Consider the following 25,481-nt stretch of genomic DNA (forward strand, 5'->3'; position numbering starts at 1 on the left):
TACAGGCGGCCGAAATGAGTTTCTTACGCCGGGTGGCGGGGCTCTCCATTAGAGATAGGGTGAGAAGCTCTGTCCTCCGAGAGGAACTCAAAGTAAAGCCGCTGCTCCTCTACATCGAGAGGAGCCAGATGAGTTGGTTCGGGCATCTGGTCAGGATGCCACCCGAACGCCTCCCTGGGGAGGTGTTTAGGGCACGTCCAACCGGTAGGAGGCCACGGGGTATACCCAGGACACGTTGAGAAGACTATGTCTCCTGGCTGGCCTGGGAACGCCTCGGGATCCCCCGGGAAGAGCTGGACGAAGTGACTGGGGAGAGGAAAGTCTGGGCTACCCTGCTTAGGCTGCTGCCCCCGCGACCCAACCTCGGATAAGCGGAAGAAGATGGATGGATGGATAGATGGTCCCTTGGCAAGTTTCACTGCAATAAGGCGCTTTTGGTAGCCTTCCACAAGCTTCTGGCAAGCTTCTGCTTGAATTTTTGACCACTCCTCTTGTCTTTTTTTTTTTTTAACCCAATGCGGCCCTGAGTCAAAAAAGTTTGGGGACCCCTGGTTTACACGAGTCGGCTGGCACACTGCCGATGCCCTGACCCACCACCAAAAATTCCGGGACTCCCAAAAAATTTAATTTTTCGCCACACCTGACAGGTTTGCAAACTATTGGGACTTTTTCCTGCATGTTAAGGCCTTCAAAAAGGTGTCCAAACGTATAGAGGAAAGAAAACACAGTAACTTTGAAGGGTCTCTTATGATCCTCTGCCTGCAGGGCTTGCTCTGCTAATAAGATGAAATAAAATCATTAAAAAAAAGAACAAGATCTGAATTTGTGCGGCTCAGGTATTATTGTTTTGTAACGAATCATCGGAGGCGGGTCAGACTGCAATGACATTAGACATCGCATTTTTTTCTAACGTGAACAGACACTAAAAAGATCGGATTTGACATCCGACCCTGCAGTGTGAATGTAGCTAAATGCCATGATATTTAACATAGGCCATACCACGATTGAAGTGTTTTAAATAGGTTGATATCCATAATTGTTGACCTTTTTCATGATGCATCAAAAAATTAGGACCAGGAGAAAATTAAATGCAGTAAATGTATTTAAAACTATACAGAAATTGTGGTGCCAATACCGGTACCAAATCCATTTTCATGCTTTTCAATATAAAGGGTACCACAAGAAAGTCAATATTGGCTTTTTAAAGTAAATGTTATGATATATTAAACATGTGTTTGTTACAAAAAACAATTGTGTCCTTAAATAAAATAGTGAACATACAAGACAACTTGTCTTTTAGTAGTAAGTAAACAAACAATGGCTCCTAACGTATGCAGTAAGTATTGTGTCACTTCACAGTGTTTATTTATGGATGGATGGATTATTGATCTACTTGTTCATTTTGTCAGGCTTGTCCCTGACAGTTTGACTGTGTTTTAGTTTTTTCTCTGTGTTTGTCTTAGTTTCCTGTCAGCGCTTTTATTTTGTCTTCATTTCCTGAGTATCTCCCTGAGTGCTGCTTCCCCTCAGCTGTGGCTGATTGGCACCTGGCCACACCTGGTGTCAATCAGCCAGCTACTATTTAAACCTGCCTTCTCCTCCAGTCATTGCTGGATCATTGTCGTTCCTACCTGTTGTGTCGTTGTTTGCTGTATGCTGTCGTTGCTACCTGTGTGCGTTAAGCTTTCCCTGGATCCTGACTCCTGTTCCTGCTTCCTGGTTTCTGGTTCGTGTTTTCCTTTTCTTATTTTTGAACATTAAAACCATGTTTTCTCGTACAATGCCTTCCGCCTTCTCTGCATCTTGGGGTTCGGCACCTACAAACTCTGACATAATGATCCAGCCAAATTCGAATCTCGCAGAGATGTCCATGGCGGAGAGGCTTAACAAAGCTTTGGACTTAATGGCTAATCTGAAGAAAAGTTCGGCCGCTTTTCAAGCCCTCTCCCACCCACCCCTGTCGTCTGTGGTCCTATCTGGGGACGTCTGGGATCCGTCCCTTGGGGGAGGGGCTATGAGTAGCAGTGCAGCTGGGGAGGCACAGCTACTTCTCGCCCCAGTGGGTCTGCAAGAGACGGCGCCATCATCTCCGGTGGGTCTGCAACCTACGGCGCCACCATGCACTCCGGTGGGCCGGCAGACGCCACCATGCACTCCGGTGGGCCGGCAGACGCCACCATGCACTCCGGTGGGCCGGCAGACGCCACCATGCACTCCGGTGGGCCGGCAGACGCCACCATGCACTCCGGTGGGCCGGCAGACGCCACCATGCACTCCGGTGGGCCGGCAGACGCCACCATGCACTCCGGTGGGCCGGCAGACGCCACCATGCACTCCGGTGGGCGGGCAGACGCCACCATGTACTCCGGTGGGTCAACAACCTACGGCGCCACCATCCTGTCCGGTGGGCCAGCAGCAGAGGGCGCCACCATCCTCCTCTCTGGTGGGCCAGCAGCAGATGGCGCCACCATCCTCCTCTCCGGTGGGCCAGCAGCAGATGGCGCCACCATCCTCCTCTCCGGTGGGCCAGCAGCAGATGGCGCCACCATCCTCCTCTCCGGTGGGCCAGCAGCAGAGGGCGCCACCATCCTCCTCTCCGGTGGGCCAGCAGCAGAGGGCGCCACCATCCTCCTCTCCGGTGGGCCAGCAGCAGAGGGCGCCACCATGCACTCCGGTGGGTCTACAATCCACGGGGCCACCATCGTCTCCGGTGGGCCAGCAGAGGGCGCCACCACCATCGTCTCCGGTGGGCCAGCAGAGGGCGCCACCACCATCGTCTCCGGTGGGTCCTCCCATGCCGGCGGACGAGCCGCCTCGCCAATTGCGGCGGCGTTCAACTCGCCGTCGCCACCTAACTCTTCCCCGCTGGTTGCGGGGACACTTGGCCTGGTGGCCCACCTCCTTGTCCTCCCTCCACCCTCCCATGACTTTGGACTTTTTTGGGGGGGGGTTCTAGAACGTCTGGTATCCGTTATAGGAAGGGGGGCTACTGTCAGGCTTGTCCCTGACAGTTTGACTGTGTTTTAGTTTTTTCTCTGTGTTTGTCTTAGTTTCCTGTCAGCGCTTTTATTTTGTCTTCATTTCCTGAGTATCTCCCTGAGTGCTGCTTCCCCTCAGCTGTGGCTGATTGGCACCTGGCCACACCTGGTGTCAATCAGCCAGCTACTATTTAAACCTGCCTTCTCCTCTAGTCATTGCTGGATCATTGTCGTTCCTACCTGTCGTGTCGTTGTTTGCTGTATGCTGTCGTTGCTACCTGTGTGCGTTAAGCTTTCCCTGGATCCTGACTCCTGTTCCTGCTTCCTGGTTTATGGTTCGTGTTTTCCTTTTCTTATTTTTGAACATTAAAACCATGTTTTCTCGTACAATGCCTTCCGCCTTCTCTGCATCTTGGGGTTCGGCACCTACAAACTCTGACACATTTACTGTTAATATCTGCTTACTTTCCGTTTTAACATGTTCTATCTACACTTCTGTTAAAATGTAATAATCACTTATTCTTCTGTTGTTTGTTACTTTACATTAGTTTTGGGTGATACTACAAACATTTGGTATGGATCCAATACCAAGTAGTTACAGGATCATACATTGGTCATAATTAAAGTTTTCCTATGTCCAGTGACGTAGTTCCTGAGATAAAAGCTTGTGTGATTGTAAAAAGTATTGATGTAATCATTGTACTATCGACTATATATGACTCTTGTACTTGGTATTGTTACAGTCGATATTTGTTTAGATCCACTAGTTTATTTACATTGAGGAGCGATAGCTTGCTATTAGCACTTCGCTATTGTATCCTCCTACGGTGTGTAGTGAAGCATGTTTAGCTATTCCTCGTCCTGCAGGGATGACATTTGTAAAAAAACTTACTTTATTTGTCGCCATGGAGGCGAGGATTAGTGATTGAGAAGTAGCTAAAACACTACCGACTGCGGATGGACGTTAGCCGCTCGCTAGCTATGTTTTAAAGCACCGCTTGCAGAGCGCTGCTTCAGTGTTTATAGCTCCTTCTTCATCGTTTGTTTTTAAGCGGTAATATTTCCATTCCTCTTCTGTCTTCACCCTGTGTCCACTTGGAAGTGCTTGTTGTCATGATCCGTGGTCCGGATCATGTTTTGTTTAGTTATGTTCTGTTAGTTTTGGACTCCAATAGTTCCTGTTTGCGTTTCCTTGTTTGTTTTGTCACCATGGCGACTCATTAGTTCCACCTGCCTCATTTGTTCGGATCACACCTGTCGCTAATCATGAGAATATTATTTAAGCCTGTCTTTGTCAGTGAGTCTGGCTGGCGACATTGCTCTGTTCTGACTTGTTTCATGCCATGGTTCATGCTGATAGTTTAATGCTTGTATTCATGCGTTTGATTGGTTCATACTGCTCGTTCCCTGCCTTGCCAAGTAATTTTTGTTTATTCATGCCACAGTTAGCGAGTTTTTGTTTCATGTCCATAGTTCACGCTAAGTGTTTTTGTTTCCTTCGCTAAGTTGTGCTTTCGCCTTTTACGCCTTTTGTTTGTCCCTCTTTGAAAGTCAAGATTAAATAATGTTCCTACCTTCAAGCCTTGTCCGGTATAGTCCGATTGCATCCCGGGAGAACAAATCTCGCAGTAAACTGCAAAAAACCCCGCGTCGTGACTAGGGATGTCCGATAATGGCTTTTTTGCCGATATCCGATATTGTCCAACTCTTAATTACCGATACCGATATCAACCTATACCGATATATATACAGTCGTGGAATTAACACATTATTATGCCTAATTTGGACAACCAGGTATGGTTAAGATAAGGTCCTTTTTAAAAAAATTAATAAAACAAAATAAGATAAATAAATTGAAAAAAAAATTTTTGAATAAAAAAGAAAGTAAAACAATATAAAAACAGTTACATAGAAACTAGTAATGAATGAAAATGAGTAAAATTAACTGTTAAAGGTTAGTACTATTAGTGGACCAGCAGCACGCACAATCATGTGTGCTTACGGACTGTATCCCTTGCAGACTGTATTGATATACATTGATATATAATGTAGGAACCAGAATATTAATAACAGAAAGAAACAACCCTTTTGTGTGAATGAGTGTGAATGAGTGTAAATGGGGGACGGAGGTTTTTTGGGTTGGTGCACAAATTGTAAGTGTATGTTTTTATTTTGATTTAAACAAAAAAAAAAAAAACAAACAAAAAAAACAAAAAACGATACCGATAAAAATAAAAAAAAATGATACCAATAATGTCCGATATTACATTTTAAAGCATTTATCGGTCGATAATATCGGACATCTCTTGTCGTGACACTTGTTGACTTCCGACATGCGCCGCGACTCATTATCAGCATTGACTCAACGACAAAAAAAAAAGTACCTGTATTTTTCAAAGGCAGTGTAGTACCTTTTTAATTCATTAGCACCTTGGTTACTTTATAAACACCGCTATACTGTACAATCCTGGTTGACACACACAATTCTCTACCCGTCATCTATCATTGCAGTGATCGTCTCCTCGCAACGACCACGACTCAACCGTTTGTGCGTTCCTGTGCCAGTTTGCACGTATATTCATAATGTGCTCAAAATAGACGCAGAAACAGCTGCCCCACACAGTTTCAGTCTTGATGAACCACATTGGTGCAGCTTGATTGTTATTTCCTATTAGTATTGTGCTCGTTCTAATATCGTAAATTACGGACTACAAGCCGATACTATTTTCCTACGCTTTGCACCCCACGGCTTATTCTACTGTGCGGCTTGTTTATGATGGCTCGCTCACTGCAAGTGCTGCTGGGTGAAGGCTTAAAAGTGTTTCTCGCTGTTTAAAGCTTAATTGTCCATAGCGTTTCTACTCATGTTGATTCTTCATTCATCACTCCAAGCAAGTTTGTAAGTTTTACAATGTAACTAAAACAATTCTTGCTTCCTAAACCGTCCCATGTGTGATGTCAGTAGGAGTGTTTTCATGCATATTTGTACGCACTATCATAATGTAATGAAACTAGCATGATTAGCATTAGCTAATATGCTAACACGTTAACGAGTACATGTGTTAGTATTATTAACTTACAATGGCATTCTTTTTGTATTGTGTCAGTTTCACAAATTCACCAAAACGTCACTGTGGAGTTATTGAATCTGTTTAGCTGATTGGAGAGCTAATTTCCACAGCTAGTGGGTCCATGACGACGACTTCTGTTTTGTTTGATCAACCGTTTTACTGCCGTGTTACAGACACCGTTTGTAAACAATTAAGGTATGTAAATAAACATTTGTAAAATCTCTGTAAATAACTCATTTCACAACATATATATCTGTGGCTAATAGTAACAAAGTCGAAAGAGAAGGAAAATGCAGCGCTGCAGGACCTGCAGTGAGCAAACTTATCCATAAGATGGCGCCATTGCACAATAACACACCTACTCAGTGCGTTTGCTTGTTTTTGGTTTAAAACACGATTTACTTTATAGCCAGTGTCAGCGAAGAAAAATCCATAAATTAGCTGCACCATTTTAAAAGCCGCAGAGTTCAAAGCCTAGGGAAAGAAGTAGCAGTTTGTAGTCCGTAATTTACAGTAATTTACAGCCATGTATCCTCAAATGATACACAACAGGATTTTTTTTCTTTTACCCATTTCATGATGCTACCTTCTGAAGAAGAGGACACAGAATATCAAGCAGGTTCATTCGAGGAAAGAGGGCTTCTCAGCTGACGAGAAGCTTTGAAGAAAAAAAAAAACAACATAAACCCGCCCCGAAGGAGGGGATGATTTCCAAGTGAGTTTGCTAAAAATAGCCAACAGCAGGAGTTTGTTGTAAGACAGGTCCTAATCATTTAGCCGGACAATAGAGCGTGCACCCGATTAACCCGCAGTGCTGCTAATAGACCCTGAGTTGTAGAGTCACCGTGCTGATGACTACGTCAGAGGGCAAGGAGGGGATATCTGCATGGGGAACTCACGCGTGTTGATCTTCTGCAAGGAGATGTGTTTCTCCAACTGCCGTCGCAGTTTGACCTCGGCCCCGTACTTCCCCGTGGTGCCGTTGTCCGCCAGGATGAAGTGCGAGTGCAGACTGTTGAGAACGGTCAGCTTGCTCATGGGGTTGGACATGGTTTGGTACGGCCGCACCACCTGGTCAACAGAGGCGGTGGAATTGAAAAAAATGTTTGTTTGCATTGATATTATCAGCTATTATTCACGTTTTAATTCACGTTCCGATCCGACACCAAGTAAACTCAGGATACTATCGGCAATACCGATCCGATACCTTGTCCAAATATACTAATGTGTCTGGTAAAACTTAAAAAGTGTATTTCAAGTGTTGCTGCTCTTGGACAATCATCTTTAAATGATATAAAGTCTCAGGGCGAAACAATTATTCTGCACTGAAAATGTAATCTTATTTATATATAACATATATACGTATATATATATATATATATATATATATATATATATACATACATACATACATACATACATACATACATACATATACACATATATACGTACATACATACGTATATAGATATGTACACATACATGTATACACATATACACATTTAGAAATAATATATATATAGAATTATATACATATATACCCATTTAAATTTGTATACATATAGTTGTATATATATATACTGTATATACAAATATATATTTATATATACAGTATAAATATATACAAATATATATATATATATATATATATATACACACACAAATATATATATATATATATATATATATATATATATATATATATATATATATATATATATATTTATTCATTTTTAAAATGTATTTATTTTTGTTTTTATTTACCTTTGTAAGAAATATGAAGTACTTTATTCTTTAACAATTTTATTTATTCATATTTTTATTTATTTATCATTTATGTATTCATTTTTAAAATGTACTTACTTTAAAAAAAAATTAATTATTTTCTTTTAGAGACAACCAACCAGTCATGCATTTTGGGTTAACCAAGGTTTACCATGTAAGAAATATGAAGTACTTTGTTAATTTTTGTAATTGTATTTATTCATATTTGTATTCATTTATTACTTATTCATTTTTACTTATTTATTATTGTTTTTTGTTTTTTATAGACATACATCTTAGGTTAATCAAGGTTTAACCTGTAAGAAATATAAAGTACTTCATTTATTTTTTATAATTTTATTTAATCATATTTGTATTCATTTATTTTGGATGCATTAATTTTCAAACTGTTATTATTTTATTGTTTTTTGATAGACAAACAACTAGCCATGCCTCTTAGGTTAATCAAAGCTTATACTGTTTTTGTTTTGATTTGTTTCCTGGTATGTAAAAAAATGCTAAAAACAACCTCAATATAGCAACAGTTTTTGTTGGAGGAACCCTTCAGCGTTGCTGCACATGCTCAGTAGATCCCTTGATTTTGTAGGTCTTCCTCTCTTCGTCACTTACATCTTTCCCAACGAGATCCTCTTGGTTTTCAACGATGCCCCAGGGAGCAATGCCAATAGTGCAGATCTTTCCCCTAGACTTGGAGGCATGGTCTTTGAGCGCATCGCCGACATGGCGAATGACCCCTGCAGTGAGTTTGTGATCGAGCAGACAGGAAAAGAAAAGAGGACACACAGCCATGAAAAACTCTGTGAATCTTCCCTGGCCTGCACGTGGCGTCACCTGTGTTCACCCCTCCCGTGAAGATCCAGGCTCCGGTTGTCATGGCGGCCTTTATGAGCCCTTTGCCAAACACCTGCTTGAGTTTTGGCTGCAGTTCAAAGTTCTGCAGCCCGCCGTGGACGGAGATGAGCAGCTTGGGCAGTTCCAGCTGCCACTCCTTGGTCATCAGGTGCAGCAGCAGGTCGGGCTTGGTGTCGTAAGACACTCGGACATACTGCAAACAGCGAGACGTGTGTCAGTGATGGCGCCAAAGGTGGCTTTTTTCAAGCATTAAACAGATGTTGGGTGTAATTGGAGGACCACGAGCATTATGAAAGCATCTGTTTGTGCATGCGAGTCGCCCTCAGACAGCCAGACTGACATATGCATGATGTGGATAAGTCAACAAAGAAGCTCAAATCACGTGTAAACTTCCTGCATGCTACAGTGTGAGCATTTGAAGGCAACATGATACACACATTTTTGTTTCTAATCCTATTTGACTTGATGTATTTGGAGTTATTCTGACAAAAGGCGGTGACTAGACATAATTACTGGCTATGTTTATTTATTTTAAGCTATTGAACTATTAAGGAATGTATATGGAAAAATATGCCATCTCGGTCAAAATGTGACTCTATACTATGTAATGTAGAGTATAATATCTCAGGAAACGTAAAATATTCACGTCAGCATTTTTTCAAAACGTGTTCATTTTTAAAAATGTTTTTGTTTATATTTTATATTTTTTGAATAATTTTTTCTAAATAAATACGCAGTTCTTAATTTAATTTTTAGAATTTTATTTATTCATATTTGTATTTATTTATTATCTGTTCATTTTCAAAATATATTTATTTATTTTTATTAAAAACATTTTTTTTATAGACAAACAACCAGCCATGCATCTTAGGTTAATCAAGGTTCACCTTGTAAGAAATATAAAGTACTTCATTTAATTTTTATAATCTTATTTATTCATATTTCTATTCCTTTCTTATGTATTTATTCATTTTTAAAATGCGTTGTTTTTTTGTGTTTTTTTAATAAACCAACAACTAGCAATAAATCTTAGAATAATCAAGGTTTACCCTGTAAGAAATATAAAGTACTTCATTTAATTTGTGTAATTTTATTTATTAATATTTGTATTTATTTACTATGTATTCATTTTTAAAATGTATCGTTTTATTTCTTGTTTTTACATGTTTCGAATTATTTTTTCAACAAGCAGACATGCATTTTGGATTAATCAAGGTTTACCCTGTAAGAAATATAAAGTACTTTATTTAGATTGATATATTTATTATGTGATTAATTCAACAAAGAAGCTCAAATCACATGTAAACTTCCTGCATGCGACAGTGTGAGCATTTCAAGGCAAAGTAATGCACACATTTTTGTTTCTAACAATATTTGACTTGATGTATTTGGAGTTATTCTGACAAAAGGCGCTGATTAGACATAATTACTGCCTATGTTTATTTATGTTAAGCTATTGAAGTATTTACCACCTACTCAGTGGCCTAGTGGTTAGAGTGTCCGCCCTGAGATCGGTAGGTTGCGAGTTCAAACCCCGGCCGAGTCATACCAAAGACTATAAAAATGGGACCCATTACCTCCCTGCTTGGCACTCAGCATCAAGGGTTGGAATTGGGGGTTAAATCACCAAAATGATTCCCGGGCGCGGCCACCGCTGCTGCCCACTGCTCCCCTCACCTCCCAGGGGGTGATCAAGGGTGATGGGTCAAATGCAGAGAATAATCTCGCCACACCTAGTGTGTGTGTGACAATCATTGGTACTTTAACTTTAACTTTATTAAGGAATGTATACGGAAAAATATGCCATCTCGGTCAAAATGTGACTCTATACTATGTAATATAGAGTATAATATCTCAGGAAACTTAAAATATTCAGATTTCAGCGTTTTTTAAAAATGTATTAATTAAAAAAAAAAATTTGTTTATTTTTTTTACATTTTTTAAATTATTTTTTCTTAGACAACCAGCCATGCATTTTAGATTAATCAAGGTTTACCCTGCAAGAAATATAAAGTAGTTAATTTGATTTTTGTAATTCTATGTATTAATATGTGTATTTATTTAATGTCTATTCATTTTTAAAATGCATTTATTTATCTTTTTTTTTTTTACCTTTTTTTATGCATTTTAGGTTAATCAAGGTTCACCCTGTAAGAAATATAAAGTACTTCATTGAATTGTTATAATTGTATTTATTCGTATTTCTAATCCTTTCTTATGTGCCGTATTTTTCGGACTATAAGTCGCAGTTTTTTTCATAGTTTGGCCGGGGGTGCGACTTATGTGTGAAATTATTAACACATTACCGTAAAATATCAAATAATATTATTTAGCTCATTCACGTAAAAGACTAGACGTATAAGATTTCATGGGATTTAGCGATTAGGAGTGACAGATTGTTTGGTAAACGTATAGCATGTTCTATATGTTATAGTTATTTGAATGACTCTTACCATAATATGTTACGTTAACATACCAGGCACGTTCTCAGTTGGTTATTTATGCCTCATATAACATACACTTATTCAGCCTGTTATTCACTATTCTTTATTTATTTTAAATTGCCTTTCAAATGTCTATTCTTGGTGTTGGGTTTTATCAAATAAATTTCCTCAAAAAATGCGACTGATACTCCAGTGCAACTTATATATGTTTTTTTCCTTCTTTGTTATGCATTTTCGGCCAGTGCGACTTATACTCCGGAGCGACTTATACTCCGAAAAATACGGTATCTATTCATGTTTAAAATGTGTTTGTTTTTTAATATAATTCTTAATAGACTAACAACGAGCCATATTTTTTAGGTAATCAAGGTTTACCCTGTAAGAAATATAAAGTAATTCATTTAAATTGTTTAATTTTATTTATTCATATTTTTATTTATTTACTATGTATTCATTTTTAAAATGTATTTATGTATTTATTGTTTTTACATGTTTTGAATTATTTTTTCATAGACAAACAACCAGCCATGCATTTTAGATTAATCAAGGTTCACCCTATAAGAAATATAAAGTAATTCATTTATTTTGTAATAATTTTATATATTCATATTTTTGTTCATTTAATTATTGTATTTAAAAATTTATAAAATCATTGTTTATTGTTTTTTTATAGACAAACAACTTTTTTGAATTTTAGAATAATCAAGATTTATCCTGTAAGAAATATGAATTGCTTTATTTATTTGGGTAATTTTATTTTTTCATATTTTTATTTATTGACATAGTGTTAATTTAAAAAATGTATTCATTTATTTATTTTTAAAATTTTTTGAGGTATTTTTTCAAAGACAAAGCACCAGCCATGCATTTTAGATTAATCAAGGTTTCCGGTAATTACTGGATATGTTTATTAATTTTAAGCTATTTAACTATTAGGGAATGTGTACAAACAAAAAAATATGCCATCTCGGTCAAAATGTGACTCTGTGTTATGTAATGTAGAGTATAATATCTCAGGAAATGTAAAATATTCACATTTCAGCATTTTTCTAAAATATCTTCTTAAAAGAGAACTGCATTTTTTGGGGGGAATTATGTCAATCGTTCACAATCCTTATGTGAGACAAAAACACGTATTTTTAATGCATTCTAAATCGTAAAATACAGCAAGTATGAGGTGGCCAACAATGCAGCTAATAGAAATACTGCATTGCGCCCATAAAGCCCTTAAAAAAACGTTAAAAAAAACGCCAACAATACTCCATATCTTGTGACCTGAATATGAACCAATATGTGATATTGTTATAAGTGCTAACGCAGAGGAACTACTTTTAGCCGCGCCGTGATCAAAGAGAGCTAACTCGCTCATGCTGAGCTGCTGCATCGCCTCTGAGTTGGTAAAAGTTATTTTTCGATGATAAATCATGCCTTTCACCTGTATAGTAGAAGGTTGTGGACATACACTGAGAAGTTGATCAACTTTAAAATTCAACTTATACCCGGAAATGGCGAGAAAGGCAGGAAAAAACGCTTGTTTGCAGCACATCTTTTTAACCCTTTGCGAGGCTTATGATTAATTCTTAATCTAAGCGGGAAGATATAAACATCCCACCAGTCGGCATCCCAGTACAGTAAATATTTATTCGTAGTTTGTAATCTCTCACTGTCGTCATGGTGAGTTCCAGCTTCTCCCGTCTGGACGGAGGGTTAGGGTTCCAAGATGCGGAACATCTTGGTATATGAACAGCTTTGTTCCAGCAGCGGCTAATCTTTCAAACAAATGATAGCTACATTGCACAATCATATTTGTATATTTTTTGTGTATTTAATAATTTATGGTAGTTTTATCTTACTGTCTTTTATTAACTTTTCCTCGGACTGTTTTGATTGTTTATGTAACTTCTTCGTTTCCTGGTCTTGGTCCTGGTCCCAGGCAGCCTGTTGAGTACTTTGTCGTGTTGTGATTTATTTTTGTCTTAATACTTTTATTTTATTGTATATGCAGATGTCCTTTGGCATTTTACACTGCAAAACAAATCTAACTTTGTTTACAAATAAAGTCTTCTTGAACCTTGTAATACTACTTGTTGAATCTGTTTAACTTCTAGTACTCATCATCCTCTTTATTTTCAGGCTCAAAAATATAAGGTTCGGGATCATCATTTGTCTTAAAGTACTCATTGTTGTCTCTCATGAAGTCTGACATGATTAGTAGTGTTGTTGTAGTTGAAGGAAATAGCGACAGTGAAATTAATACGCAGCTGTATGCTAAAAATAAGCAACATATGTAAATATGACATGTTATTATGAATGTGCCGGATACTACATTACATATATACTTAACACGTGTATATAAAACAATGATGGATGTTTTTAGAGTGTTTAATAGGCTCCATTGTTAGCTGACTATTGCTAACGTTTATTTACGATTTAGAATGCAAAAAAACAAACAAACAAAAAAACCTATGTGTTCTTGTCTTACATAAGGAATGTGACTGATAGGCAAAATTCCAAAAAAAAGTGCAGTTCCCCTTTAAGGGACAATACTACAGACATTAACCTTCGGTATACTTTAGAGTAGTCAGTGCACAGCTTGTGTTTAAAATCCACTGACAATTACTCAACACAGACATTATTGTCGGCAATTTAAATGTGAAACGATCGTTATACTTTTTTTAATCAAACTTGAATTTAATTAAATTTGTTTTGTACCAAAACAAATTATTGGGAAATAACTTTTTTAATGATGTCTTCTTTTTTGTGCAAAATAACATATTTATCATGATCAAAACATAAAGTTGCATATGTTCTGGGCCAGGATTCAATCCCAGTACCTCTGGAGACGAGCCCAGCACGAACACTGCGCCACCAGAAAAATGTGTTAATATAGTCTTATTAATGATGGAGCAGGAAGGGGCTAGGAATACGTCTGTGGTAACATTTCATATGAAGCGCCCTATGAATCATAAATTGCTATTTTACATACGCTTATTCACGCAAAACGGGGCCCCTCTGTGGGGGCCTATGCACACAGCGTGATCGCCGTCTAGGCATCCCTCCTTCCTTTTGCTTGAGGGATGCTCGACAGGTGCTCATTTGACTTTAGGTCACCTTTCTCAGCAAGGAACCTGACATCTTGCAGTGTATTTGGGCTCGTTATCGTGTGGGAAAAAAGTAACGTAGCCCCGTTTCCCAAGGCAAGGGGGTCATTATCTGCACCGCGCTGTCATAGTACATGTTGGAATTCATGCTTTAGCGGTGTCAGCAGCACTCATGCGGCCCCAAACCATTACGCCACCACCACCACGCTTGACTGTGGACAAGAAACCATTTTTTTCCTCATTGTTTCGTCATGTTGGCAAATATTTACACAATATTGCAGGGATATTCAGCTAAAATGGGTTGGAGGCTTGATAATAAAGGTAAATTATTGGTATTGTTCATTATCAATAGCGCTATTTCTATTGGTATTTGTATTGATCCATTTGTAGTGTAATAATGCTCATTGTCATTTCTGTATTATTTTTTATTTTTCGCTAACTGCTTATTTGCTATTACTTTTACCATCATATTTGTACATGTCATATTTGCTGATGTTGCTCTATTGTTGTTGTTGTTGTTGTTGTTGTTTGCTGTTGTTGTTTTTGTCTCTCTGTCTAATCCCCCTCTTGTCCCCACAATTTCCCCCTCTGTCTTCTTTTTTTTTCTCTTTCTATCCCCTCCTGCTCCGGCCCGGCTGCACTAAATGATAATATAAATACATTTAATAAAGTCAAATACAAATAAGGCAACAAGAGAAGTATCCTACACTTCTCTTTTGTAAAGTAAATATGAACAGCCGACATGGGCATCTACATCAACTATATGATTTGCCTGAGAAGCTGGACAGGACACAAAAAAATAAAATAAAATAAAAAAATAAAAAAATAAAAAAATAAATGGGTTGGAGGCCAGATTTCACGAAAACAAAGGACAGAGCAGCTGATTTCTTGCTTAACTATAATATAAATGATTTTTATTTTTTATTTTATATATACAATATATATATATATATATATATATATATATATATATATATATATATATGTATATATATATATTATTGTTTCTTTTTTCACATGCATATACATGAGTATATATATATATATATATATATATATATATATATATATATATATATATATATATATATGCATATACATGTGTATATATATTTGTGCATATATATGTATCTATATATATGCATATATTTATATATGTATATAGTCTTGTTTTTCTTAAGAAAACAAGGGGGGAAAAAATATATATATATATTAATATATATATATATAAATATATATATACAAAAACCCCGTTTCCACACGAGTTGGGAAATTGTGTTAGATGTAAATATAAATGGAATACAATGATTTGCAAATCCTTTTCAACCCATATTCAATTGAATGCACTACAAAGACAACATATTTGATGTTCAAACTCATAAACTTTATTTTTTTTTTGCAAATAATAATTAACTTAGAATTTCATGGCTGCAACACGTGCCAAAGTAGTTGGGAAAGGGGATGTTCACCACTGTGTTCAGGGGCGCCGAAAAGGGGGGGTAAAGGAGACGGATTCTAGGGGCCCATGATGGAGGGGGGCCCAGAGAGGCCCCTAATGATGATGAAATTATAATACAGAAAAAATAATGACACTGTGTTGGGGGCCCTGTAAAGATTCTTTTCATGGGGCCCAAAATCCCTAGTGGCGCCCCTGACTGTGTTACATCACCTTTTCTTTTAACAACAATCAATAAACGATTGGGAACTGAGGAAAATAATTGTTGAAGCTTTGAAAGTGGAATTCTTTCCCATTCTTGTTTTATGTAGAGCTTCAGTCGTTCAACAGTGCGGGGTCTCCGCTGTCGTATTTTACGCTTCATAATGCGCCACACATTTTCGATGGGAGACAGGTCTGGACTGCAGGCGGGCCAGGAAAGTACCCGCACTCTTTTTTTACTAAGCTACGCTGTTGTAACACGTGCTGAATGTAGCTTGGCATTGTCTTGCTGAAATAAGCAGGGGCGTCCATGAAAAAGACGGCGTTTAGATGGCAGCATATGTTGTTCCAAAACCTGTATGTACCTTTCAGCATTAATGGTGCCTTCACAGATGTGTAAGTTACCCATGCCTTGGGCACTAATGCACCCCCATACCATCACAGATGCTGGCTTTTGAACTTTGCGTCGATAACAGTCTGGATGGTTCGCTTCCCCTTTGGTCCGGATGACACGATGTCGAATATTTCCAAAAACAATTTGAAATGTGGACTCGTCAGACCACAGAACACTTTTCCACTTTGCATCAGTCCATCTTATATGATCTCGGGTCCAGAGAAGCCGGCGGCGTTTCTGGATGTTGTTGATAAATGGCTTTCGCTTTGCATAGTAGAGCTTTAACTTGCACTTACAGATGTAGCGACGAACTGTATTTAGTGACTGTGGTTTTCTGAAGTGTTCCTGAGCCCATGTGGTGATATCCTTTAGAGATTGATGTCGGTTTTTGATAGAGTGCTGTCTGAGGGATCGGAGGTCAGGGTCATTCAATGTTGGTTTCCGGCCATGCCGCTTACGTGGAGTGATTTCTCCAGATTTTCTGAACCTTTTGATGATATTTTGGACAGTAGATGTTGAAATCCCTAAATTTCTTGCAATTGCACTTTGAGAAACATTGTTCTTAAACTGTTTGACTATTTGCTCACGCAGTTGTGGACAAAGGGGTGTACCTCACCCCATCCTTTCTTGTGAAAGACTGAACATTTTTTGGGAAGCTGTTTTTATACCCAATCATGGCACCCACCTGTTCCCAATTAGCCTGCACACCTGTGGGATGTTCCAAATAAGTGTTTGATGAGCATTCCTCAACTTTATCAGTATTTATTGCCACCTTTCCCAACTTCTTTGTCACGTGTTGCTGGCATCAAATTCTAAAGTTAATGATTATTTGCAAAAAAAAAATGTTAATCAGTTTGAACATCAAATGTTTTTGTAGCAAATTCAACTGAATATGGGTTGAAAATGATTTGCAAATCATTGTATTCCGTTTATATTTACATCTAACACAATTTCCCAACTCATATGGAAACGGGGTTTGCATAACATTTGTTCTTCTTTTATTGTATATATATATATATATATATATATATATATATATATATATATACAGTATATATATATATATATATATATATATAGATATACACTGTATATAAATATATATATATATATAATTTTTTTCTTATTTTCTTAAGAAAAACAAGACTATATACATATATAAATATATACATGCATAAATATGTATGCATATATATACATATATATGCTTATACATGTGTATATATATATATATATATATATATATATATATACATATATGTGTGCATATATATGTATGCATATATATGCATATATATATGTATGTATATATATGCATATATATGTATGCATATATGATATATGATATATACACATATGCATACATATATAGATATATACACATATATATGCATATGTATATATATATATATATATATATATATATATATATATATGTGTGCATTTATCTGAATGCATATATATGCATGTATATATATAGATACATATACCTGCATATATATATATATATATATATATATATATATATATATATATATATATATATATATATATATATATATATATATATATGCATATATATACATGCATATATATATATATATATATATATATATATGCATGTATATACATGCATATATATATATATATATACATCCATCTATCCATCCATCCATCTTCTTCCGCTTATCCGAGGTCGGATACATGCATATATATATATATATATATATATATATATATATATATATATATATATATATATTAGGGATGTCCGATAATGGCTTTTTTGCCGATATCCGATATTCCGATATTGTCCAATTCTTAATTACCTAATTTGGACAACCAAACTAAGCTTCCAGTCTAAAGGAAGTAAAACAATATAAAAACAGTTACATAGAAACTAGTAATGAATGAAAATGAGTAAAATTAACTGTTAAAGGTTAGTACTATTAGTGGACCAGCAGCACGCACAATCATGTGTGCTTACGGACTGTATCCCTTGCAGACTGTATTGATATATATTGATATATAATGTAGGAACCAGAATATTAATAACAGAAATAAACAACCCTTTTGTGTGAATGAGTGTGAATGAGTGTAAATGGGGGAGAGAGGTTTTTTGGGTTGGTGCACTAATTGTAAGTGTATCTTGTGTTTGTTATGTTGATTTAATAAAAAAAAAAAAATAAATAAAAAAAATAAAACGATACCGATAACAAAAAAAAACCATACCGATAATTTCCGATATTACATTTTAAAGCATTTATCGGCCTATAATATCGGCAGGCCGATATTATCGGACATCTCTAATATACATATATGTATATTTATATGCATATATATACACACATACATATATATGCATACATATATATGCACACATATATATATATATATATATACATATATATCCATATATACATACATATATATGCATACCCATATATGCATAGATAGATACATATATATGCATACATATATATGCATTTATATACACTCATATATACATATATACACGTGTATATATATATATATATATATATATATATATATATATATATATATATATATATATATATATATATATATGCATATATACACATGCATACATATATATATATATATATACATATTTATATATTTATATATATATATATATATATATATATATATATATATATATATATATATAGTATACGTCCCGTTTTTACAGTGCATTACTGTAAATGGAAAAATGGTATCATTGATGATTTTACGGTAGATTTCTGTCAACTGAGCTGCCAGGTTTTTACAGTTTTTATTTTAATTTTATTTTTTTACAGTAAAGCCTTGCAGACATGCCATTCATGATTGAAAGGGGTCAGTATGGATGTGTATTACATTTGGTAGCCACCCTTTGGTGAGCGATGACTTGTTTGTCCGTAGTTTTCCTGCAGCACTGACACGTGGGAGGAAAGAGTGCTCACCATGGCTTTGTTGGAGTGTCCTCCGCCCTGGAACTCGATGGTGCCGAATGCGTCGGTGGGGCTGAGCTGGGTGTGTTTGCTGATGGACCACTTCTCAGACAGACCGCCATTCTTGGCCAACCGTTCCGCCTTATCATTCTGACTCGATGAGATGCCCGGAGGCAGACCCACATGCTGGCCTATCAAACGGCCGCAACAGCACCTAGACCAGGAGAAGATCACACAGTGCATCATTCACAAAGAAATTGACCCAATTTTATGTACTCAGTCATCTCAGGGCATTCAATCCATCGCAACTGGACTGTTTGGTTTGTCTTGGAAGACGCCTCTCATCCGAGTAGACTTCATTAGTTCTTGCTCCTAGACTTAGATTGGTCAGATCTAGTCTTTAACGTAGATTGGTCAAAACTAGTCTAGCTGCTGGCGCTAATACCTCAGTAAGCTTCATCAGTTCTTGCTCATACACTTAGATTGGTCAGATCTAGTGTTGGACTTAGATTGGTCAGATCTAGTCTTAGACTTAAATTAGCCAACAACAGTCGTTGAAGTGTAATTTCCCCTGGTTAGCATTGAGATATTGTGTGGCCAGTCTCTGAGACTGGTGCATTCTAAAGACCGGACATTCCACACCCACAAAAACAATCTGGTGTATGCTATCCTGTGTAATGATGAATGCACTGATTCATATATTGGGGAAACAAAACAACCACTAAGCCGACGCATGGCACAGCATAGACGGGCAGACTCTTCAGGCCAAGACTCAGCTGTCTACCTGCACTCCTTTGACAACAAAAATGTAAAGATTCTGGACAGGGAGGTGAAACAATAGTACGAAAGAGGAGTGAGAGAATACATCTATGTCAAGTTTGAAAAAACATCCCTGAACAGAAGAGGTGGTCTGCGACACCATCTGTCTACCACATACAACATTGTCCTTTCAACCATTCCTAAAAGACTCTGCAATTTAGCCTCCAACAAATAACAGGAGTTAGAAACATTCTGGTCACAGAAGGTGACAATAATGCCATTTGTTTACAACTGAATGGAATGCTTAACATGGGGGATTCTGACTATTTTGGACTGGTAGTAGTCGATCCACAGCAATCGTTCTGCTACACAATACCTCAATGCTAACGAGGGGAATTTACATTCCAATGACTGTTGTTGGCTTTGACAATTAGTATTGCTCGTTTGCCTCAAAACAGATGTTTTTCTGCCGGCGCAACGCGACCTAGTACGCATGCGCAGAAAATGCACATGTCATAGTCACCTCCAGTGTTGCTTTGTGTACAAGTTCTAAATTAAATTTAACTTATCCAAACAATATCCAGTGTTGTGGTATTTCAATTAACTGGAATCCGGTGTGCCTTGGGCCCCTATTTGTAGTGAATCACACCTGAGCCATCATAAATTAATCAAATCTTTAATGGACATGTGAAAGTAAACAATGTGATAAAGAACATTTTACATCAATCAATCTAGGGATCTAGATATCTGGTCAGGACACTCCTCCCTCTCTTGCCTTCAACTTCATTTGATTGATTGATTGGAACTTTTATTAGTAGATTGCACAGTACAGTACATATTCCGTACAATTGACCACTAAGTGGTAACACCCGAATAAGTTTTTCAACTTGTTTAAGTCGGGGTCCGCGTTAATCAATTCATGGTAATACATTGCCCATTAGTTTTTGGTGACTTTGTATACTCTGGACCTAGACGTTGAGTCCGCGACATACATGGCGGACAATAACTGATACAGTCTGCTTTGCCAGTCCAAAAGCATTCGCTGTTTTCCATCGTCTTCCCTTGATGACCAGGTAATACAAAGCACAAGCTACCTTTTTTATCACATCCACGGCAGCCCGCATTTTCGTTGTTTCTCCTTCGACAAATGGACAAAGTTTTTCGGTAAGTAGAATCACAGTTGACCTGGACATTAGAAAGTCCTCTTGCCGTTTGAGATGTGTTGTATCCCAAATAGCTGCAATCGCTTTCCCTTAAGGTATTCATGTGTGATTTCTACAAGCGTACATGTAGAAGAAGAAACACGGGCATGTCTGAATGACTTGCCTCCATCTGTCCAGTGGTTTAAGGTAGTTATGAAACCGCTTGTTATGAAGCTGACTGTGGCGCGTTCTTTCTGACGTCACTTCCTCTCCGAACTCAGTTTGTAAACGATCAATGAGTCCATACAAAGCTAAGAGCCGGATATTCAAGAAATACACGTGTACAAAAATTACCCAAGGAGGGGAACCTTAAACAATGGTTTAGTGTGGCTGATGTGGGGCTTAGGCTAAATAGTTATTAGTTTAAGGAGTTATCCTGCTTAATGTAGACAGGGCCTAAGACAAACCAAACAGTCCAGTTGCGATCGACTGAATGCCCTGAGATGACAACGACCCGGATGAATGAGAACATTCATAGACATGCATTAAACAATGCCTCTCAGCACACATTGGTTGAAAACACTGCTCTATTGGACCCTTGTACTCTCTTATCAGCTGTCTCTTTTGGTTTTTTTTGGTCTGTTTTTAGATATTATGAGGGAGGGGGTGCACCTAGGCCCCTGGGGAATGCTTTATCAGTATATATATATTTAAAGATTACATGATGATATAGTTGAATCGTATGTCCTGGTTGAGGTTCGAACATTGTGCTCTGGAACAAAAGGCTAAAACCTGAAGCCTCGCGCTGCCTGGGATCCAGAAGAATGCGTTCTTGTTCTCTTAGCGCCGACAAATCGGGTGTTTCTGCTTCTTGTTTTAATTTTTTTTTTGTCTTTATTTTACTCGATCGGGATTCGTATTGCTGGCTGGCCTGGGAACGCCTCGGGATCCCCCGGGAGGAGCTGGACGAAGTGGCTGGGGAGAGGGAAGTCTGGGCTTCCCTGCTTAGGCTGCTGCCCCCGCGACCCGACCTCGGATAAGCGGAAGAAGATGGATGGATGGATGGGATTCGTATTGCCGTTCGGTGGCCAATCGTCTCTTCACCCGCATCCAACTGCCCGATTGGTCAGTGCTTGGTGATCACCCAGTGAACGGGACCAAAATTTGGAAAAATTGACCCAAAATTACAGCGCCCTCCAAATTACGTCCCTGCCAACACGGACTCAAATGAAACACCGCAGTGAGATATTTCTGTATGTGTACAGTAACAGCTGCTTTTTGCATGACTTGTTTTTCATTGTCATGTCTTGGGGCCAAGTCCTCGCTGTCTTTTTAAGGTCAGGACAATTTGACGGAGGGATCTGATGGGAACAGACAAGAGGTCCTTGGCACCAGAAAGCATGGCGGCATCCGTCCTAACCTCACACAATTCACAACCTCCCGTCCTCAGCCTGCAGACTAACAAGCAGTTTTTTAGAAATATACTCTTATACTGGTAGTACGTTTGTAAATACATCAGGCCATCTCATGAAGATCCTGAAGATATAGGTACTGTATGTTTCCTAAGGGTGTGAAACTTTGGGGCACCTAACAACCGTTTCCTGTTCCTGGGTTGACGATTCGATTCAGAATTGATTCTCAATTCAACACAATTCTCGCATTGTGTTATTTGGTATAAAAATTATAATATAAAAGCTTTTCAAAACAGGTTACAGGTTAGGAAAGCTCTTTCTTATTGCATGCATCAATCCATCCATTTTCTACCGCTTGTCCCGTTCGGGGTCGCGGGGGGTGCTGGAACCTATCTCACAGATGGCCTAAAAAAGTGTTTTTGAAAATTGATTTGTATTAAAAGAAATGTTTTTAATTTAAATCGATTTTTCAAAATCAATTTTTTTTAAAGTAATCAATTTCCAGTAGAATTGGGGTGAATAAGATTTTTTTTTGCCAATATTGACATATGCTTTAAATCACATCCGGCCCACCAAAGCTTTTCATTTGGCCCGCCGAACATCCTCCAAATAGCAAAAGTGTTAAAATGAAGCAGCAGTGAGTGAGTAGAAGAAGATGGCACTATCGACAGTGAAAAAAATCCAAATAAATCGCGAAAATCTGACTTTTAACAGCGACAAGACAACAAAGTCTTGTCGCTGTCACTCTTGTCTAATACAATTGCTAACTTTGCGATGTCTTCCGTATTCGTGTTGTTTTTGGCGATTGAAACTGGTTCAATACATGTAGCACTGAATTTGATCAGCAGAGGGCGATAAAGCTACACCTCAGGTTTAATTGCATTATACCTCATCTGCGCAATGTTTGCTGTGTGTATTAACACAAAACCTTCTATTTTATTTATGTAACATACACAATGGACATTTACGTAACATACACAATGGGCAATATTTATACAACATATACGATGTACGTTATACTTTTGTAATGTTTATATTTTCAGTCTTACAAACGTAAATAAAGGAAGACGTGCAAAGAAATACAACTGGGGAAGAAAAATAATTCAAAAGAAGGAACATCCATCATCAACAAAACTTAGTTTATGTTTCTTCATGCTGTTAACTATCTGTCGAGCTGCACACGCTGGAATCGAGTAGCCAGGGCAGAATAATGCAGTGTGAAAGCTGATGTGTTTACCTTGTAAATACTTAGACTCAAAGGAATATAACCTGCAGGGGGCACTTTCTAAAGAAACATTTTAATGTCCGGGCCCTTAGACGTTGGGCTCTTCATGATGTAGTTGAATAGCCCTGCTTTAAATGTTTGTTACTGTTTTTGTTATTTTGTTACATTTTTACAAACATAATGTAATTTCTTATTTTCCGTTTCTCCATCCATCCATCCATCTTCTTCCGCTTATCTGAGGTCGGGTCGCGGGGAAAGCCCAGACTTCTCTCTCCCCAGCCACTACATCCAGCTCCTCCTGGTGGATCCTGAGGCGTTCCCAGGCCAGCTGGGAGACAGTCTTCCCAACGTGTCCTGGGTCTTCCCCGTGGCCTCCTACCGGTCGGACATGCCCGAAACACCTCCCTAGGGAGGTGTTCGGGTGGCATCCTGACCAGATGCCTGAACCACCTCATCTGGCTCCTCTCGATGTGGAGGAGCAGCGGCTTTACTTTGAGCTCCCCCCGGATGACATAGCTTCTCACCCTATCTCTGAGGGAGAGCCCCGCCACCCAGCGGAGGAAACTCATTTCGGCCGCTTGTACCCCTGATCTTGTCCTTTCGGTCATAACCCAAAGCTGATGACCATAGGTGAGGATGGGAAGTCAGATCGATCGGTAGGTAAATTGAGAGCTTAGCCTTCCGGCTCAGCTCCTTCTTCACCAGAACGGATCGATACAGCGTCCGCATTACTAAAGACACCGCACCTATTCGCCTATCGCTCTCACGATCCACTCTTCCCTCACTCGTGAACAAGACTCCGAGGTACTTGAACTCCTCCACTTGGGGCAAGATCTCCTCCCCAACCCGTAGATGGCACTCCACCTTTTCCGGGCGAGAACCATGGACTCGGACTTGGAGGTGCTGATTCCCATCCCAGTCGCTTCACATTCGGCTGCGAACCGATCCAGTGAGAGCTGAAGATCCTGGCCAGATGAAGCCATCAGGACCACATCATCTGCAAAAAGCTGATACCTAATCCTGCAGCCACCAAACCGGATCCTCTCAACGCCTTGACTGCGCCGAGAAATTATGACCACAAAAGTTATGAACAGAATCGGTGACAAAGGGCAGCCTTGGCGGAGTCCAACCCTCACTGGAAACGGGTCCAACTTACTGCCGGCAATGCGGACCAAGCTCTGATACTGATCATACAGGGAGCGGGCTGCCACAATCAGACAGTCCGATACCCCATACTCTCTGCCACTCCCCACGGTCGAATGCCTTCTCCAAGTCCACAAAGCACATGTAGACTGGTTGGACAAACTCCCATGCCGAGAGTATAGAGCTGGTCTACAGTTCCACGACCAGGACGAAAACCACACTTTTCCTCCTGAATCCGAGGTTTGACTATCCGGCGTAGCCTCCTCTCCAGTACACCTAAATAGACCTTACCGGGAAGGCTGAGGAGTGTGATCCCATGACAGTTGGAACACTGTTGGTGGTTCCTTCTTAAAGAGAGGAACCACCACCCCGGTCTGCCAATCCAGAGGTACCGCCCCTGATGTCCACGCGATTTTGCAGAGTCTTGTCAACCAAGACGGCCCCACAGCATCCAGAGCCTTAAAAAAATCTGTGTGGATCTCATCCACTCACAGAGGTGGGTGGTAACGCACTACATTTACTCCGATACATCTACTTGAGTAACTTTTGGGATACATTGTACTT

At 38.6% G+C, this 25,481-nt stretch overlaps 1 protein-coding gene across 4 annotated transcripts in view; it reads right to left on the reverse strand.

Moving 5' to 3' along the window:
• trpm3 (transient receptor potential cation channel, subfamily M, member 3) overlaps positions 1–25,481 on the reverse strand; it is a 542,866-nt gene that overhangs the window by 221,806 nt on the left and 295,579 nt on the right. For all 4 annotated transcript variants that reach the window (XM_061980556.1, XM_061980560.1, XM_061980559.1 and 1 more), the window contains 4 exons: positions 19,249–19,450; positions 8,666–8,879; positions 8,444–8,568; positions 6,949–7,120 (listed from right to left, as the gene is read on the reverse strand). In XM_061980556.1, coding sequence (XP_061836540.1) covers positions 6,949–7,120; positions 8,444–8,568; positions 8,666–8,879; positions 19,249–19,450 — 713 coding nt within the window. The remainder of the gene's footprint in view (positions 1–6,948; positions 7,121–8,443; positions 8,569–8,665; positions 8,880–19,248; positions 19,451–25,481) is intronic.

The sequence above is a fragment of the Nerophis lumbriciformis genome, linkage group LG20 (assembly GCF_033978685.3).
Source record: "Nerophis lumbriciformis linkage group LG20, RoL_Nlum_v2.1, whole genome shotgun sequence".
Classification (NCBI taxonomy): domain Eukaryota; kingdom Metazoa; phylum Chordata; class Actinopteri; order Syngnathiformes; family Syngnathidae; genus Nerophis; species Nerophis lumbriciformis.